The sequence below is a fragment of the Delphinus delphis genome, chromosome 13 (assembly GCF_949987515.2).
Source record: "Delphinus delphis chromosome 13, mDelDel1.2, whole genome shotgun sequence".
Lineage (NCBI taxonomy): Eukaryota > Metazoa > Chordata > Mammalia > Artiodactyla > Delphinidae > Delphinus > Delphinus delphis.
Window position 1 is genome coordinate 1093562 of NC_082695.1, and position 17305 is coordinate 1110866.

The window sequence follows — 17305 nt, forward strand, 5'->3', positions numbered from 1 at the left end:
CTCACACGTGGACAAGGATGTATAGGGCTGGTCGTTGTGTGCAAAATCACAGGCTGGACACACGTCCACCAGCAGGCTGAGTGGTATGGACTGCGTACACTGTGGGCCACCAGCAAGAACGACACAGACTTTTGTGATGGCAAAGACCGCCACCGTCTGTGTGAAGACAAGGGTCAAACACGCTCATATATGCACAGAGACCTCTGGAAGTCACAAGAAAAACGAGTAGGGGCCTATGGAGAGATACTGGGAATTAGGGAGGGAGGGCAACTTCTGTTTTTCTGTACTCTGTTTTTCCAAGTACACATTTTATTTTATTTATTTTTTTGGCCGTGCCGTGCAGCATGCAGGATCTTAGTTCCCCGACCAGGGATCCAACCCACGCCCCCTGCAGTGGAAGTGTGCAGTCCTAACCACTGGACCACCAGGGAATTCCCTCCAAGTACATATTTTAAAATATCACATACCCAGGGATCCTCCAAGGTGATTTAAATGAGTCACCCAGGGACTTCCCTGGTGGTCCAGTGGTAAAGAATCTGCCTTCCAATGCAGGGGTCGTGGGTTCGATCCCTGGTCGGGGAACGAAGATCCCACAGGCTGCGGGGCAACTAAGCCCTCACACCACAACTACTGAGCTCACGCGCCTCAACTAGAGAGAAAACCCGCGCCCCGCAACTAGAGAGAAGCCAGCGCTCTGCAAGGAAAGATCCCACATGCCTCAACGAAGATCCCGTGTGCCGCAACTAAGACCCGATGCAGCCAAAAAAATAAACAAACAAAATTAATTTTTTTTTTTTAAAGAAAGGAGTTTGTTCTTTGCTAAAAAACAAAACAAGACTCACTCACTAATTGCCTGGAGTCACACTTGGGAATTGTCTACAATTTGACCCTGAAACCAAGGCCACGTAACCTTCCATGGGGAGAGCCCCACGATCCCAGCAGTGCTTAGGTTACTTTCTGCCCTGGGAAGTGACTTTAAAAGCCCTCTCACAGGTAAAATTAACATGCTTAAAGCCAAGCCCCAGGATTTCTCCTGCAAGCCCATCCTGTTCCCAATCACGCCACCTGTTAATGGCCCAGCTAGCTCCTCAATTCCTGAAACCCAAAGCCCAGGTCGGCCTCGAACCCTGCCTCCTGTCCCAGCCGCAGGCCACCCGGCAGCGGCAGCCGCTCGGCAAGGTTTCTCGGACCCAAAGGCACACCTCACTTGGTCTCTCCCCCACGGCACTGCCAGTCTTGCCGATTCTACTCGCCCCACCCGCCCTGTTCTCGGAAAGACAGTGCTCCCTCGAGGGGATTTGCCCAGCCACGTTGTACACACGTGTGCAACCCACCACACGGCATTTGCACATCACACGTGCACACGTACCCATGCAGACACATCACCTACGATCACATCACAAATACACGTGCACAAACTGCTCACACACCACGCGTGCGTCCACGTGGGCACACAGCACGTGCACGCGTGCGTCCCACGTGCACACACACCACGCGTCTCCTGCAGCAGACTTGACGACTTCCTTGGTAACAGAGCGTCCCCTTCTCCGCAGGGCGCCACTTAATAAAAGCATTTCCCTGCCCCCCTTGCAGCTGGACGTGGCCACGTGACACACCTCTGGCCAGTGAGGGGATGAAGTCGCTGGCGGGACGTCCAGGAGGGCTCGCTACGGGACAGTCAACGATGTGCCCCTTCCTTCTGCCCTCCCTCCTCCCTCCCGCCCGGAATACAGGCGGCGCCAGGGATGCACGGACCAGGATGAAAGCTGCGTGCCGCAGGGGGCCAGGTGGACACCCACAAGGAGCCCGTGTCCTCCAGCGCTGGGGACTGCTACCCCTGGCCCGACGGCCCCCCTGTCCTGTTCTGGTCTGCGCCGCTCGCCGGGCCGCCGAGCCCCACCCTGACAGCCGGGCAGCCAGTCCTGCCAGGAGCCGCCCGCTGTCCCGCCGGCTCCAGCCTTCGCCCAGCCACGCGCCCCCACCAGGTCACCCGTTCCCACCGCTCCGGTCTGCTGTTGACACAGCGCACGGTGCTCCTTGCACCTCTCTCGGTGAAAGACCCGTGGAAAAGACCGAGAAAAAGGTAAAAGAAGTGACTAAGCAAGGTTTGTACTTATTTAATAAGAAAATCGCTTCTTTAAAAAAATAGTGTCTTTACGTGCTGAGTTGTGTGTAGTCAGCGCGTGAGCTGAAAATAGACTCGCGGCAGGTTCTCCCTGTGACGGAAACTCAGAATGACGCAGCTCTCAGGATCCTGAGCTGGGGAGGCCGCGCGCGGGCCGTCCCGTCTGGGCGAGGCATGCCGCCAGCAGCAGGCTGGCGGGTCCCGGCGTGCGGTGTCGTGGGCCAGCTCAGTCACTGTCTCCATCACTGCCTTCCAGGGGGCGGGGGACCTGCAGAGCGAGAGCAGACAGGGAATGACTGTGGGGAGCGCTCCGCCCGGCGGGGGCCCTCTCCTGCACAGGGGCTGCCCAGGGCGAGGCTCAGCCTCACCCGTCTTCCTCTTCACTGATTCAAGAACCTGTCTTGAACGGGCAAAGCCAAGGGCTGGGGACCAGAGGGGGTCTTCATTGGGCTCCTCCAGCTCCCAGAGGCTTCAGTGACCTTGGGGACATAAAACTGATCTACTGCAAAGCTGGTCAAGTACAAGCCCCTCGGCGCTATATAGAGACGGCAGACGGTCAGAGGCCTCTCTCTGTGGGAATCAAGCAGAGAGCAAGCCTGGCCCCCAGGTCCCATCTGTACACGTGCTCCATCTGGCCTCACAGTGCTGGGAAAATTGATAACCACCAACATTTAAAGAGTGGACTATTTCACATACACGTCTGCAATCCCAGTTTCTCCTGAGAAAAGGCAAGCTCCGACAACACTCAGGGCCACCCTCCCCTGGCTGGCGCTGAGCTGCAGGGGCCCTTCCGGTGGAATGAGAGCTCTGCCGTTTCCCACAGTCTCCACCAAGTCCCGTCTCCTCCCCGACGCTGCTTGGAATTCACCATCTGACCTGCAACCCCTGCCTTTCTTACACCTGGCCCCCTTACCTGTATGCACATGGGTTTACAAGCCCAGCTGGGGAGGGAAGACAGTGTTTTTCTAGATATCTAGACAATGGGAAGAAATCTCCCAGAGCTCCAGGTGGGAATCTCACCCTTTGACAGCCTGCTGGGACACCATGAGCGAACATGGGCTTTGGGGACCTCCCTCGCCCCAGGGTAGAGAATCGAGAACTAGAGTAAAATGTTCACTTTTAGCTCCAGCACCTCCAATCGTGGATGCTCTCCTTCTAACATAAGGTTGGCAGTTAACTCACAGATGAATCACACTTTGAGCCAGGTCCCCGGGCGGTATCGGACAGCAGGGCTCTGGGACAGTGCGGCCGAAAGCACAGCCTGCGTCCCCTCCCAGGCGGAGGAGAGCACCCGGGCCCGGACAGGAACGCCGCCCAGAGGGCGAGGAGAACGACGCTTGGCCGCTCAGCGTCCCTGGCGCCTGCCAAGCGAGCCCATGTTCTGGAGCCAGGTACGTGCCAACTGACCAGCAGCATGAGCCAGAGGAGGACGTCCCAGCGGCACCTCCGTCCCACACACGGGACGACGGCCACCGAGCATGTCCCTCCCCAGCGTCACTAAGCGCGGAGCAGGGCGGCTGGCCACCAGGTCCTATGCCCTGGCCCTGCTCCTCCCACTGTTGTGGCCCCAGGGCAGCAACAGGCCTCTCGGTGCCTCAGCTTGCTCATCTGTACAATGGGTACAATGACAGGGGGCAGAGTGGGTTGAAGCTTAGCCACGGACAGTGACAGATGTGCACAAGTGCTTGGCTGAGCTCCTGGAAGGGCCAGCGCCAGCCCCACGGTTCCCCTGACCCCCAGCCCCCGTGGCCCCAGCCCCACCTTGGCGCCCGGGCCGGCGGCTGCGTGGGCAGTGGCGCTGAAGTCATGCATGGGCAGGGTGCTCAGCCACTGGGCCATGGACCTCTCGTGGCGCTCGGTGCCGATGATCGTGGGGTAGATGTGCTGCTCCTTGAAGGCCGTGACCTCAGCCTCCTCCCGCGCCCAGTCCAGCGGCTCGTGCAGCCCGTCGTGGCCGAAGCGCTGGTTGTACTTCTCGAAGTGCACCCGCTCCAGGACCAGGCCGAGCCCCGGTGCCTTGGGCACGTCCACCTTGGCCTCCCCCCAGCAGCGCTCCAGCACGCTCTCGGGCGCGTAGCCCTTGACGATGGCCACCACCAGCCCCACCATCTTCCTGATCTGGTGCGTCATGAAGCTCTGGCCCTTGACCTTGATCACCGCGAACTCCATGCCTTCGCGCACGAAGGGCTCCTCGCAGAACATGTCGAGGATGTAGCGCCGGGCGCTGGGCTCGCGGGGCCCCTTCTGCGAGGTGAAGTTGTGGAAGTTGTGGGTGCCCCTGTAGCAGGCCAGGAGCCGGTTCACATGCCCCAGCGTCTCTGCGTGCAGCCGGTACGTCTCGTCCTGCGCGTCGTGGTCCTTGTGGGCAAAGGCGAACGTGGGCAGCATGTAGAAGTAGGTCCTGGCGTCGCACTTGTTCTTGGAGTTGAAGCCGCCCGTGACCCTCTTCAGTCCTGGGGGCAGAGGAGGCGATGAGGACAGACTGACGACACCCTGAGCAGGTCTGAGCGCCGGCACCTTACCTGCCGAACCCGGACGAGCCCGAGGGGGCCCCGGCTCCGTGCGCTAAACCCTCAGCTAAACCCTATCAAACAAACCCCGGGGTCGGCCAAGGTGCGGGACACCCTGCTCTCGCCTCAGGATCCCGGGGGACCCATGCGGACTAAAGCACCAGCCGGTGACCCCGACCCAGAAGCCTTGGATCACACGCCATCCTGCAGGTGAGGCCAGGGACAGCAATGTGTTCAGACAGCAAAAGAAACTGGAAACAACTTAAAAAGTCCAGCAACGGGGAAACGATCAGCGGCTCTTAGACGTTTGCAGAACGAGCCGAAAGCAGCCCCGCAGCCCCGGCGCCCGTGCCCAGGACCGGGGGCTGCAGCGCCGAAGACTCGCTGTGCCCGGCCAGGGCTCCCAACAGGCTTCCTAACCGCTCAGGGAGAAAAGAGCGAAGCGAAGCACTACGTGTGCATTTCTTTGTGAGAAAAATACAGACACACGGATTATGTCTGTATTTGTAGAGAAAACTTCTGAAAGAATCACAACCGTTGGGGGGGGGCGGCTTCTGGGAACTGGGGAGCACGAAGCGCTTTGTGGCCCTGGGTGCTCCGTGCTGCGCGGCTGTCCTCACGCTAAGCCCAGACCGGGTCGCGAGGACTCAGCCTCACAAGGAGGCTGTGACTTAAAGGCCAGCTTTGGCTTCACGTTACAAGGACTGATGACCCCGCCCCGGGGCTGCCAGTTCAAGGCTGCGTCTGCGCCGCCCTTCCCGTCTTCTGTCTCTGCTGTCGTGTCTGATTTGGGGTAATCTTATTTTTGTGTTTTGTCTTGCTTTAAGAATCCAATTTCATCGACACAGCATCGCAGGTATGCTCTGTGCACCTAATTTCTGTCGTGCGGAACATAAGTGCCAAGAAAAGGCTGAAAGGGGCTGGCAGCCGACCACGTGGCTGGGCTGCTAACGAGGGAAACACAGCCTTGCTGGGTCATGTTACGTAAGCAGTGCTAACGGCTGCGAATTGTGTAGGGTCTGGTATTATTTTAGCGAAAGTGGGGAACAACCTGTGGCATACATGAGAACGTTCCCGTGGAGTGAATGTTAAGAGGCATCACATGGGGCTTTAAGAGGACTGGCTCCCAGAGAAGGTCTTCAGGAGGGAATTATCCTCACCAGGCAGAGAAGGACCACAGGACAATAAAAATAAAACCATGTCATGCCAATAATAAATGCAGAGCCCTCCCCGGCGGCGCAGCGGCCAGGACTCCGCGCTGCCACTGCAGGAGGCGCGGGTCCCATCCCCGGTCGGGGAATGAGATCCCGCGTGCCGTGCGGTGCAGCAAATAAATAAACAAATAAAAATTTAGAAACTAAATTCAGTAGTGGGCAAAGTAACCAAAAACAAGGGTTGTGACTTTGCGCTGAGATCCCTATTTATACTTGTACCCAACGCTCATGGCAGTGTCTTTCTGTAACAGCCCCAAACTGGAGACACCCGCAGTGCTCCCCACCAGGTGACTGGATAAACAACTGGAAACCACGCAGCAATGGAAAGGAACAAACCGGATGCACCTGACAACGTGCAGGAGTCTTTAACCAGAGGCTCCGTGCAAGAAGCCATTCCCTACGATGCTATTGACATAAAACTCTAGAACTACGAAGCAGTCTATAATGAAAGAGAGCAGATCAGTGGTCGCCCGGTGAGGCATGGGGTGGGAGGGGCGTGGGGAGGGTCACAATCTTCTGGGGGGGACAGAGGGTGACTCTCTCAAGTGGGCTGGTTTCACAGGTATGCACACATATCACAACGTTTTAACTGTATAATGAACTACGCAGTTTACCATACGCTGATTATACTCCAACTTTAAAAAGCATTTAAAAGTGTTTTTAATTCTCTGGTTAAAGAAAAACTGACACTGTAGTGTACGGGTGATGACACAGGCAGACCTGAAATACACGTCACGACAGCAGGACAGGTGCAAGTGCGTGGCTGCAGGTGTGAGGTGCGTGCAAGGTGGCCTGGCTTCACGTGAAGGCAGCTGTGGTAACTGGCCCATGGATGCTTTGACCCCGGGGCTGGCAAACAGTGGCTAAAACCATGGCCGTTCCTGTACAACTTCTGAGCTAAGGCTGAAAGGGTGGTTAAAAGAAGAAACAAAGGAGAAGAATATGCAACAGAGACAGTGATCTGTGTGGCCACAAAGCCTCAGACAGTTTACTACCTGGCCCTCTACAGAAAGCCTCTGCCAGCCCTTGCTTTAAGGGCCGGCAAAGCGATCACTAAAAAAAAACCATAGCGAGTCATCGCATTAGCTAACCAAGGTGATAATGAAATGCAATGATAAGAAACATCAATTAATCCAAAAGAAGGGAGAAAAAGAAGAGGGAAACAAATGGGACAGAGAGAAACAGAAGGCAAGCAGAGCTACCCCCAGCCACCCCACTACCACATTAATTATCAATGGCACATATATGCCACTTAAAAGGCAGAGAGGGTCAGACTGCAAATCCCGTTATCAGGCCTGTTACCATAGGGAGTCATAGCCCCTGTTTTAATTTTATCAAATCTGGACTTTCATATCCAAGCATTTGGTTAAAACAAGGCACATGTAGCACCAAGATGCTGCACTGAGGGCCTTTCCAAGTCTGTCTGTCTGGCTGTGTCCCTTTCTGAAGGAGGTGGGAATACTGAACCCTTCCTTACAGCTGACTCACAACCACTCCTTCCAACTGCTAAGCGACCACTCTGTTACCTTAGCTCCGCAACAGAGAAATTCGGTGAAAGAAGAAATTTCGTGTCCCTGTGAGACTGGCCACCACCCAGTGTGCAGCCCAGCGCTGCAAGGCTTACCCAGTATCCGAATGTGAGACGGAAGGTGGCTGTTAATCTTTTCTAAAAGGTCGTCAATCAGCCACACCTTCAGGGACACAACCTGGCCGGCCGCAGACACACCCTGCAAAGGAAGCAGACATGGGAGGGCCAGCTGGGCCTTGCACTTGGAGCACCGACACTGCAAGCTGGTCTCTTCAGCAGAAGGACCACACGCACGCTACATCTGTCCGTGGAGGAATTCTGCTTTCAGAAGTGCATCTGAAGGGAATAACCAGATACAAGAACAGTGCTCTATATACCAAGGGAGTGAGTGCCACATAACTTATAAAATATTACAAGTGAACTTCAGAGCCCAACGAAACACGGGAACGAATACATGAAATCCTGCAGATAGGAGATAAAGTCCCACCCTGGATGTGACTCTCAAGGACTTAGGAAAAAAGAAAGTGCAACTTAGATGACAGAACACTGGAGCTGAGCAAGGTCACCATCTAAGTCACAGCAGCAGGTATCCTGTGGGGATGGGGTGCTAGTGACACGGGTAAACTGAGCAAGCGCCGCACTCAAGAAGAGCACAGTTCACCATTTGTATGTTACACCTTTTTCCTAAAAGCAAGTTTTCATAAAAGGCAATACGGCAGTAAGGTCTGGGGGAGGGGAGCGGTGTGATTCGGAAGGTGGACGAGGAGGGGGCTCCTGGGACGCGGGCAGAGACCCGCGTGTGGACCTGAGTGGAGATCATCCGGGCGCTCACCAAAGAATCACCCATTTCACTTTATACTGACACTGTATGCACCTTTCTGTTTGCTACAATCATACTTTCTAAAAAGATTTTTTTAAATGTAAGCAAAGAAGACAGAGTACCGTGTAACACTCCTGCCGAAAAATTTCTTTACTCTGTATCGAGTCATGAGAACAATCAGACAAATACAGATTGAGGACATTCGTCAAAATAACTGGCCTGGACCATCCAAAACATCACATCAGGAAGGACAGAAAGGAGGTGACGAGACCATTTTAAAGGAAACTCAAGGGCTTCCCTGGTGGCGCAGTGGTTGAGAGTCCGCCTGCCAATGCAGGGGACACAGGTTCGAGCCCTGGTCCGGGAAGATCCCACATGCCGCGGAGCAACTAAGCCCGTGCACCGCAACTACTGAGCCTGCTCTCTAGAGCCTGTGAGCCACAACTACTGAGCCCGCGTGCCACAACTACTGAGCCCGCATGCCACAACTACTGAAGCCTGTGCACCTAAAGCCCGTGCTCTGCAACTAGAGAAGCCACCGCAATGAGAAGCCCGTGCACCACAACTAAAGAAAGCCTGCGCGCAGCAACGAAGACCCAACACAACCAAAAAAATAAATAAATAATAATAAGAAATAGAAAAAACATTTTTTTAATTTAAAAAAAAAAATGAAGGAAACTCAAAAGACATGACAACTGAATGAACCATCAACCCTGGGTTAGACACAGGATCAACAAGAAACGGTGTACCAGTGTTAAATTTCCCAAGGGTGACAGCGACACCAAGCAGTTGCCAGAGGATGCCACTGCTCACGCGACATATTTTGGGGTGAAGGGTGATGACGTCTGCAACTTCCTCTCAAATGGTTCCATTCAAAGGCACAAAAAGGAAAACAAATATGGCAAAAGTTTTAACACTGCCGAGTTTAGGGGAAGACCAAGGGTGTTCATGCATTGTTCCTGGGACTTTCGGAGGTCTGAGGTTTGTCCAAATAAAAAGTTGGAGAGATTTTTGTAAAAAAGAAGAAAGACAAAAAATAAACTGGCGAGATGGAACACAGGCCGAATCCACTGTTCACCAGGCAGACACCCTCCAACACAGAGGCATCTGGCCACGAGTGGCTACTGAGGGCATAAAATGGCTGTTCTGAAATGAGGTCTCAAAGTCTCAGTACACGAAAAAGGAATGGAAATACATCTCATTGCTAATCTTTTTATATTGATTACACGTTTTTCTGGTTTTTTAAAAATTTTTGGCTGCATTGGGTCTTTGTTGCTGTGCACGGGCTTTCTCGAGTTGCAGCGAGCGGGGGCTACTCTTTGTTGCGGTGCGCGGGCTTCTCATTGCAGTGGCTTCTCCTGTTGCAGAACATGGGCTCTCTAGGCGCGCGGGGTTCAGTAGTTGTGGCTCACGGGCCTAGCTGCTCCGCGTCATGCGGGATCCTCCCGGACCAGGGCTCGAACCCGTGGCCCCTACACTGGCAGGTGGATCCCTAACCACTGTGCCACCAGGAAAGCCCTGATTACACGCTGAAGGGAGAATTTTCTGGATGTGCCAGTGGAGAGTGGGTGATGACTAAAGGGTGCAGGGAAGCTCTGGGGACGATGAAAATGTTCTAAGCTGGGCTGTGGTAATGGCTGCACAACTGTGAGAAAGGACTAGAATCAATGAATGTACCCTTTAAATGGGCAAAATGTGTGGGAGTGAATGACAGCTCCTTGAAACTTTTTTTTTTAATATGAAACAAAAACTAACAAAATATCATCATTTGTTCATCCAGGGGGATGTTAGTATCAAAGGTTTCCTAGATTTCCCAAAATGTAAGAAGGAAAACATATTCGAATAAAACCATCTCTAATAACAGTGAAAACTGAAATAAATGCTAGCCCTATATTTGGAAATGCTGTCTTCATTAGCTCAGGCAAATGTTTACTTTTCTTCTGCCTTGAAAACAACCAGAGAGCTGTAAGTGGGAAAGTTAAACAGAAAACAAACACCACGGAGAGCCCCGGTACTCTTTACCTGGACCAGCTAACATGTGACTGGATCACCCACGAGACTGCCAGGCGCCTGTTTTTGTTCTTAGCTGTCTGTGCGGTAGCTCTGGCTCCGGGGTTCTGGCCTGGGCCTGTGGATCCCAGGGGACGCTGCACCTTTGAAACTCAACGTTATTCAGATTCCCAGGACCCTGACCTGCAAAAAGCTACGTGTACCACAGACTCCCAGTGACCTTAGGTGGCCAGAGAGATGATTCAGGGCCCGGGTCTGAGAGAGCAGGCTCACAGGTGCACGGGCACTTTGGGTTTTCTCTCTCCTGGGGGACAGCTTCACGTTCTCCGTGGCTGGTTGTCCCACCTGCCTCGGCGACACCCTCCACTCCTTTGTGGGGAGCCCCTGCTCGCACCAGCCCCACACCTGGCAGTGTGCCAGGGTGGGACCAGCCAGCGACTGGCCTGGGACGGTGGGAGAGCCAACCAGACAGCAGGACTCAATCTCTTGAGCATGAATGGACAGTGCTGGGTCACGGCCACCCGAGACTCCTGAGCGTGCGACTCCCGTGGGGTTCCAAAGACTTGGTGCTCACACACGCACAATGGAAACTGTTTCCCGTTCATCGCTTTTTATGTTGATTACACGTTGAAAGGCGACTACCTTGGACACACTAAGTTAAATAAAATTGATAACAAAACCCAGCGTCACCTGTTTCCTTTTCCCTTTTGGCTGTGGCTCCTAGGAAGTTTAACATCACACGCATGGTGGGCCTCTGCGGCCACGCGGTCCTACTTGTATCGCGAGCCTGAGATGGATGGATCTAAGGCAGATGTTGTGGCCACCACGCCACCCACAGGAGCGACAGAGGAGAAAGCACAGACAGAGAGGATGCCAGACCTTGTGGCCCTGAGCACCTAGGTCCAGCCACACCTGGGCCAGAAATGCCGCAGTTTCTTGGCCACACGAGGCAACAACTTTCTTTCCACTTACACTAGTCTGAGCTGTGCATCTGTCAATTGTAACCAAGAGAATCTTGAGAGATAAAGGTGCTAAGATGGAAAGTGGGATGAGGGCAAACACAAGCCACAGACCGGCGGCTTCGGTGCTGCCTGCACCCGCAGGGGATGTGGGGACAGCACCTACCTTGTCCGTCCGGGCGCAGCGCTGGAAGGACATCTTCCGCATGTCCTCCCCGTGATTCTCCGGAATACAACCCGACCGGACCAGGGCAGACACCAGGTCATCTTCGATGGTCTTGAATTTCGAGGACCCAACATTCCTCTGAGGAAAAGAGAAGAAGAAAACTTGTTTTTCACTCAATCACTACCACAGTAGGGGCCCTGGGCCGTGGCTGATCCAGGTAGGGGCATGTGCGTTGTGCCCACACCCGGCAGGTGGGGACCGCACCTGCGGGCGTGGAGAGACCCTGCAGCTCGTCCCCCGACCCACGGGAAGCAGGAAAGCCACCTGTGGGTACCCACAGTCTAGAAACTTCCCACCCTGGGCAGCTGACACTGGGCATCACCTAAGACATCATTTCCCCCTACCTGTCAGATGTGAGACCAGCACCCTCCTGCTGGAGACCCATCTGTCTGTTGCACCCGGCCAAGAGGGACTCCCCTCCCTCATCACCCCAGGGCCTCCCCTCCCTCACCACAGCAGGGAGCAGGCCCTCCTGCATCGCTACAGGGAGGCAGGCGCCCCTGCTGGAGGAGGACGCCACCCCAGGGTGCTGCCAGCACCTAGTGGGTGCAGATGTAGTGTAATCACAGTCCAGGGCCTGCAGGACCCTGCGACATCAGTGAGATCACCACCCTGACGTCAAAGAAAATCTTTGCAAAGCAAGGGACACAGGGCGACAAGCACGTCGCCAAGACGCACCACAGTGGGCAGGTCCTTCCCAAAGTCTACCTCACGGTCCCCACTGCAGCTTAAGTCCAATCCCTTTACTCAGCAAGAAGCTATAAATGCTCCTCCAGCGATCGGAATGGATATTAAGAAACGGGGACAACCACCCTTCCCCACAGCCCGCTGTGTCCTTCTGTCACCCTGTGAGCTACCGTCACTCTCTACCCCCCCTCCATTCCCCTAATGGGGACACTGAGGCAAACGGAAGATGATGAGACACAGGCAAAATTCTCAAGACAGCGCATAAGGCAACAACACACATAATCAGTCACCCTCAAACAAAAAAGCATTTAAACATCGGCGAAGAGCAGCGCAGGTGGTTTATCTGTTCCACTACGTGAGACCGAAGCACCGCTTCCACCATTTCACAATCCACCCGTGGTCATCAAAGGTCATCAAATTGGTTTCACGGGTGCAACCCTATACTTAATGAAAAATACTAAAATAGGATACAAAGTATCTCATTACTACTATTATTTACAGTAAAGGTGACCACAGCACCTGGTAAGGTTGGGCACTGTTTTCCTAAACTTCCGCTTCAGTGAGATACTCTACACAGCAGTGAATTCCTCCAAGAAGTTTAAAGAACGAGGCACCGAAGTGTAAGAGCCACACCGCTGACCACAAGGGACGAGAAGAAGCTCTACGTGCATCTGCCGGGGCGCCGGGGCTCTTGTGCCTTTCAGGAAAGGGTCACGGGGCTGGGCTGAGCAGGGAGCTCTCACGTGCCTGCGTACCCACAACCGTCACCTTCACGTGTCTAACAAAGAGTAACAGCTGCCTCTTCTGAGCATCCCTGGCGCTGTCCCAGTTCTAGTGTGCGGTATCGGTCAGCCTAATGACTCTTCCTGCCCTGTAAAGTCAGCACTGTGATCAGAGAGATGAGGAAACGACGGACTGAGAGTTCTCGTCACTTGCCGCCTCTGGTCATCGGCAGGCCTGGGCCTTTAACTACCCTGGGAGACCCATGAACACCTCCCCCCCCCCCGCCCCCCGCAAGCACCCAAGCAATGCATGGATGAAACAGGGCTCAAAGCTGCTTCGATCTGAATCTAAATCTTGCCTGATGGGACCCACACGATAAAGGAGGTGAGAATGAGACCCCTCTTTCTGCCACTTCCCAAGATGGCTCACTGGGTAACCGTCGCTGCGAGGTCCCTGCCCCAAGCACAGCGGCCCAGCCCGCGGGCGCCCTCACCTGCATGCCGTGGTAGCCCTTCCCGGAATAGGCCACGAGCAGCACGACCTTGCGCTTGGGCAGCTTCCTGTGCTGCCCTCCACCCTCGCTGCTCCTGAGCCTTTTCGCCTGCTGCTCTGTCTCCTCCCAGATCCTGGCCGCGCCCTGCCAGCCACGCCGGACCTTCCTGTCCTGCTCCTGCTTGGTCCCCACGGGCACGGGGGCCTCCCCATTCCCTGCCATGGGGGGCAAACTGAAAAGACACGGTGGCGAGGGGGGGTGGGGTGTGAGCAAAACACAGAAGGAAGCGGCCCAGTGAAAGACTGACGGTGGCAGCATGGTCCAGTAAACACCCTGGGCTGACCACCGAGTCCAAATCCCAGCTGGGCGCTAACTGTAGATCTTGCCCAACCACCAACTTGGCCTCGGTTTCACTGTCCAAGAAATGGAGCAGTGACAGCACTTTATGCGATGAGGGCTGGTGCTCGCCGGGCATGCAGTCGGGCTCAGTGGGGGTCAGCGTGCTACCCTGGGGTCACGGACAAGTGCACTGTCATTACCAGAGGAGGCGCGGTCCCAGGCGCGGGGTCCACGGTCCGCAGGCTCTCCTCAGGGCCCAGGCCGCCGCCCGCAGGCTGGGGAGCCCCATGCAGGCCCGGGAGGGGCGGGGGGGCACGCGCCCGACCCCTGACCTCCCCCGGTACGCACCCACCCGGGTCCTCTAGACCCCTAACCTCCCCGGGGCCCCTACACACCAGCCCGCCCCTCCTTAACTCCGACCACGGCCACGCTCCAGCCCCACCCCTTGAGAACTCTAACCTTCCCGGGACCCTCTCACGCCCCAGCCCCGCCCGCGGATAACCTAAGTCGTCCCTGACCCCCAGGCTGACCTCTGACCTCCCCAGTCCCTCCTGCTCCCCCCTCGTCCTCTCGCCTCGCCCAGCCGGCTCTCCCTCGGGAATCGAGGAGACCCCGGCCACCCACGCCGGGACTAGTGGGGCGCGCCCCGACCCGGCCCCACTCACGGAGCGGCGGACTGAGCCGGAGCCGAACCACGTGGGCGAAGGCGGAAGCGGAGCGCGCGGCCGGACGGCAGCCGGACGTGGACAAAAGTACTTCTGGGCGAGGCGGGCCGAGGCGGCTTGGGGCGGAGCTTGGTGTCAGGGGCGGGACTGAGCGGGGCTTCGGGGCGGGGAGGGCGGGGCCTGGCGCCGGGAGCCCGGTTCCCCGCTGCCAACTCGGGGGTGGTTTGAGGCCGATGTGGATGCGCCCTCTTAGGGCGAACAAATCGTCCTAACAACTACGCTTCCAGGCTCTGTTCCGTGTTACAAGTGTCAGCTCATTCAGGCCTTTCGCCCGCCTTAGGGAGCAAGCACCGTAAGAGCAAGCACGTTACTGAAGAGGAACCCGAGGGACAGAGAGGCTGAGCCCATGGCCGGAAGCCACACAGCACCAGTCCCGGCTTCTGGAATGACAGCCTGTCTTTCAACAGCGTGCAGACCAGCGCCTTCCCACAAACCTCTCGTAAGAAAACACTTGCCATGTGCCAGTGCCAGGTGCTGCTCTAGTGGCTCGATGCCTGTTAGCTTATTCAATCCTCATGAAGCCTTGAGGAAGGTTCTCTTGTCCCCATTTTACAGATGAGGAAGCTGAGGCACGGAGAGGGGCCCAAATGCCAGGGAGAGACTGGGTCATGCTGGAGCCGCCTGTGTGAGAGCTCCAGGGAGTGAGGACCTCCTGGAAGCTGGTAGAAGACAGATGGGAAACTCGTCCACACATGGGGGTTTGGAGGCGGCACAGATGTCACCACAGCTGGCGGGAGCGAGCGACAGCCCGCAGAAGGTGGAAGGAAGTGCGGCTGGCGGCACGGGACTCAGACCTCCCTGAGACGGCCACTCGGTAAGTAGCTATTTTCCGAGCACCTACTAGGTTCCCAGCGCCTGCAGAGGCTGCGAACAGATTAGGAGCAGAACCCGTGCCCTCGGGAAGCTTCCACTCTAGTGGGGACAGACAATGACAGACCAACAGCAAGAGTGTGTGTGATCAAGTGTTAAACACTATGTGAAAACGACTCAGAAGTACTGACGCATGCTACGGCTGGGGGTGAACCTTGAAAACACATTCAGTGGAGAAGCCAGGCGCAGAAGGCCACGTCGTGCGTGTATGATTCCATGCACAGCTGACCCTTGAGCAGCGCAGGGTTGAACGCACGGCTCCACCTATACAGAACTTGTTTCACTAAATACGAAGTGCAGGACTAGTAGGTCTGCCAGTGGCTGAATCCACGGATGCGTAACCACGGACATGGAGAGCCAGCTGTCAAGTTATCTGTGGATTTTCGACTGCGTGTGGGGGGGGGTCTGGGCCCCGAACCACCACGTTGCTCACAGGTCACCTGTACGTGAAATGTGCAGAACGAGCGAATCCACGAGAAACAAAGTGGAGCAGCGGCTGCTGACGTGGATCCTCTCCTGGACCAAATTCTACTCGGACTCCTAGTCGGAAAAGTCAGGCCTAGTGGAAAAGAGCTCAGGCAGGCGGAAGGGCACAGCTCACCCGTGCTAAACGATCCCCCAGGACAGCCCACCCCTCTGAGGAAGGGAGGAAGAGCTGCCCCAGGGCTCCAGGCATGAGGAAAGGTCAAGGTCACATGTGGTCTGGGGAACTCAGGTGGCTGAGCAGTCTTAGGAAGCATCGGGGCACCTTCACGCAGAGCACCCACCTTCACACAGAGCACCCCACAACAGAGCACCTACCTTCACCCAGAGCACCCCGTCACACAGTACCTACCATCACAGAGCACCCCTTACCATAGAGACTCCTTTGTCGGGGGACACTCCTTCCCCGCCCCCGGCCTCTGCAGCTCTGGAGGCCTGGACCCGCTCTGGCACATGGAGGTGGACACGGGGCCCAGGCTGAACCATCCGTGTAAGCGCACGACCTGGGCAACTGTGAGGCTGGAACTAGAGCCGCCAAGGAAGGCAGTTGAGACTGGGTGATGGGACTTCAGGTTGTGCCCCGGGAAGCAGTCCATCTCCCCCTGCCCGTGTGAACCAGGAAGCTCCCGGTGCTTGAACAGAAACCCAAGCCGGGTGAGGGCAGTCTCCGGGGCAGGCCCAAGACCCCAGGCTGTGCCGCGGGCCAGCAGGTGGGGAGGGTGGAAGCTTGGGGCCATGCTCTGAGGTCCTGTGTCAGGTGAGAGAATGAGAGGAAAAGACCACCGAGGGGCCTCCCTGCAAACTGGCCATGGTGGCACCAAGCCGGACTCTGATCTACGGAGAACAAACTGAGGCCTGTGAGGCTGGGACAGGTGCCCAGGGGGCAGTTAGAAGTGGGGCAGGCACCTGAGCCGGACCTCCTGGCCAAAGGCCCCCTGTGAGCGTGCCAGGAGCGCGCAGGGCAACGTGAGCCCCGCAGGAAGCGGGGAGCCGGTCCCTCCCGTGTGCCCGCTGCACCCCCGGCCCAGCCAGCCCTCCTGGGCCCTCCTTACTGTCAGGCTCCTACACAGGGTGTTTACAGCAGCGCTACCCATGAATACCAAGACTGGGGAGCAAGAGGATATCCTTCAGTAGGAAAATGGATACATAAACTCAGTACCCCCAGACAGGGGAGTATCATTCAGCATTGAAAAGAAATGAGCCATCGAGCCATGGAAACACCCAGAAGAAGTCAACCTGAAAAGGCTACACTGTGTGATTCCAGCATCGTGGAAGAGGCGAAGCTATGGAGACAGTAAAGGGACAGGGGTTAAAGTCAGGGGAGGGAACACAGAGCACAGAGGATATTCAGGGCAGTGGAACGACTCTGCATGACACTGAAATGGTACAGGTCATCATGTGTGCGTCCAAACCCACAGCACGGGCACCAAGAGCGAATCACAACGTAAACATGGACTCTGGGTGATGCTGACGTGTCAGTGTAGGTTTATCAGTTGTAACAGATGAATCCCACCCATGCAAGGTGTTAACAGGAGAAGTAAAGTGGGTGGCAGGGGGAGAGGGAGTATTTGGGAACTCTCTGTACTTTCTGCA

At 56.0% G+C, this 17305-nt stretch overlaps 1 protein-coding gene across 2 annotated transcripts; it reads right to left on the bottom strand.

The window, feature by feature from the left end:
- Window positions 1–2102: 2102 nt before the first annotated feature.
- PUS1 (pseudouridine synthase 1) lies at window positions 2103–14335 on the bottom strand. Of its 2 annotated transcripts, none has more exons than XM_060027846.1 (6): window positions 14300–14335; window positions 13296–13527; window positions 11333–11470; window positions 7474–7576; window positions 3887–4578; window positions 2103–2393 (listed from the first exon to the last, which is right to left on the bottom strand). In XM_060027846.1, the coding sequence occupies exons 2-6, from the start codon at window positions 13515–13517 to the stop codon at window positions 2352–2354; spliced, it is 1197 nt and encodes a 398-aa protein (XP_059883829.1). In that variant the 5' UTR covers window positions 13518–13527; window positions 14300–14335; the 3' UTR covers window positions 2103–2351. The 2 variants fall into 2 exon arrangements, with proteins under 2 accessions (XP_059883829.1, XP_059883828.1); XM_060027845.1 differs by lacking the exon at window positions 14300–14335 and adding an exon at window positions 13835–14243.
- Between the last annotated feature and the right edge of the window lie 2970 nt (window positions 14336–17305).

Bases quoted from the DNA above. Each gene is read 5' to 3' on its own strand.
- PUS1 (XM_060027845.1), bottom strand. From the start codon at position 13,923: ATGGGGCTCCCCAGCCTGCGGGCGGCGGCCTGGGCCCTGAGGAGAGCC. The intron at 13,528-13,834 runs GTAATGACAGTG...GTGTCTTTTCAG, and splicing joins CTGGGACCGCGCCTCCTCTG to TTTGCCCCCCATGGCAGGGA. The intron at 2,394-3,886 runs GTGGGGCTGGGG...CTCGCTCTGCAG, and splicing joins CCGCCGGCCCGGGCGCCAAG to GTCCCCCGCCCCCTGGAAGG.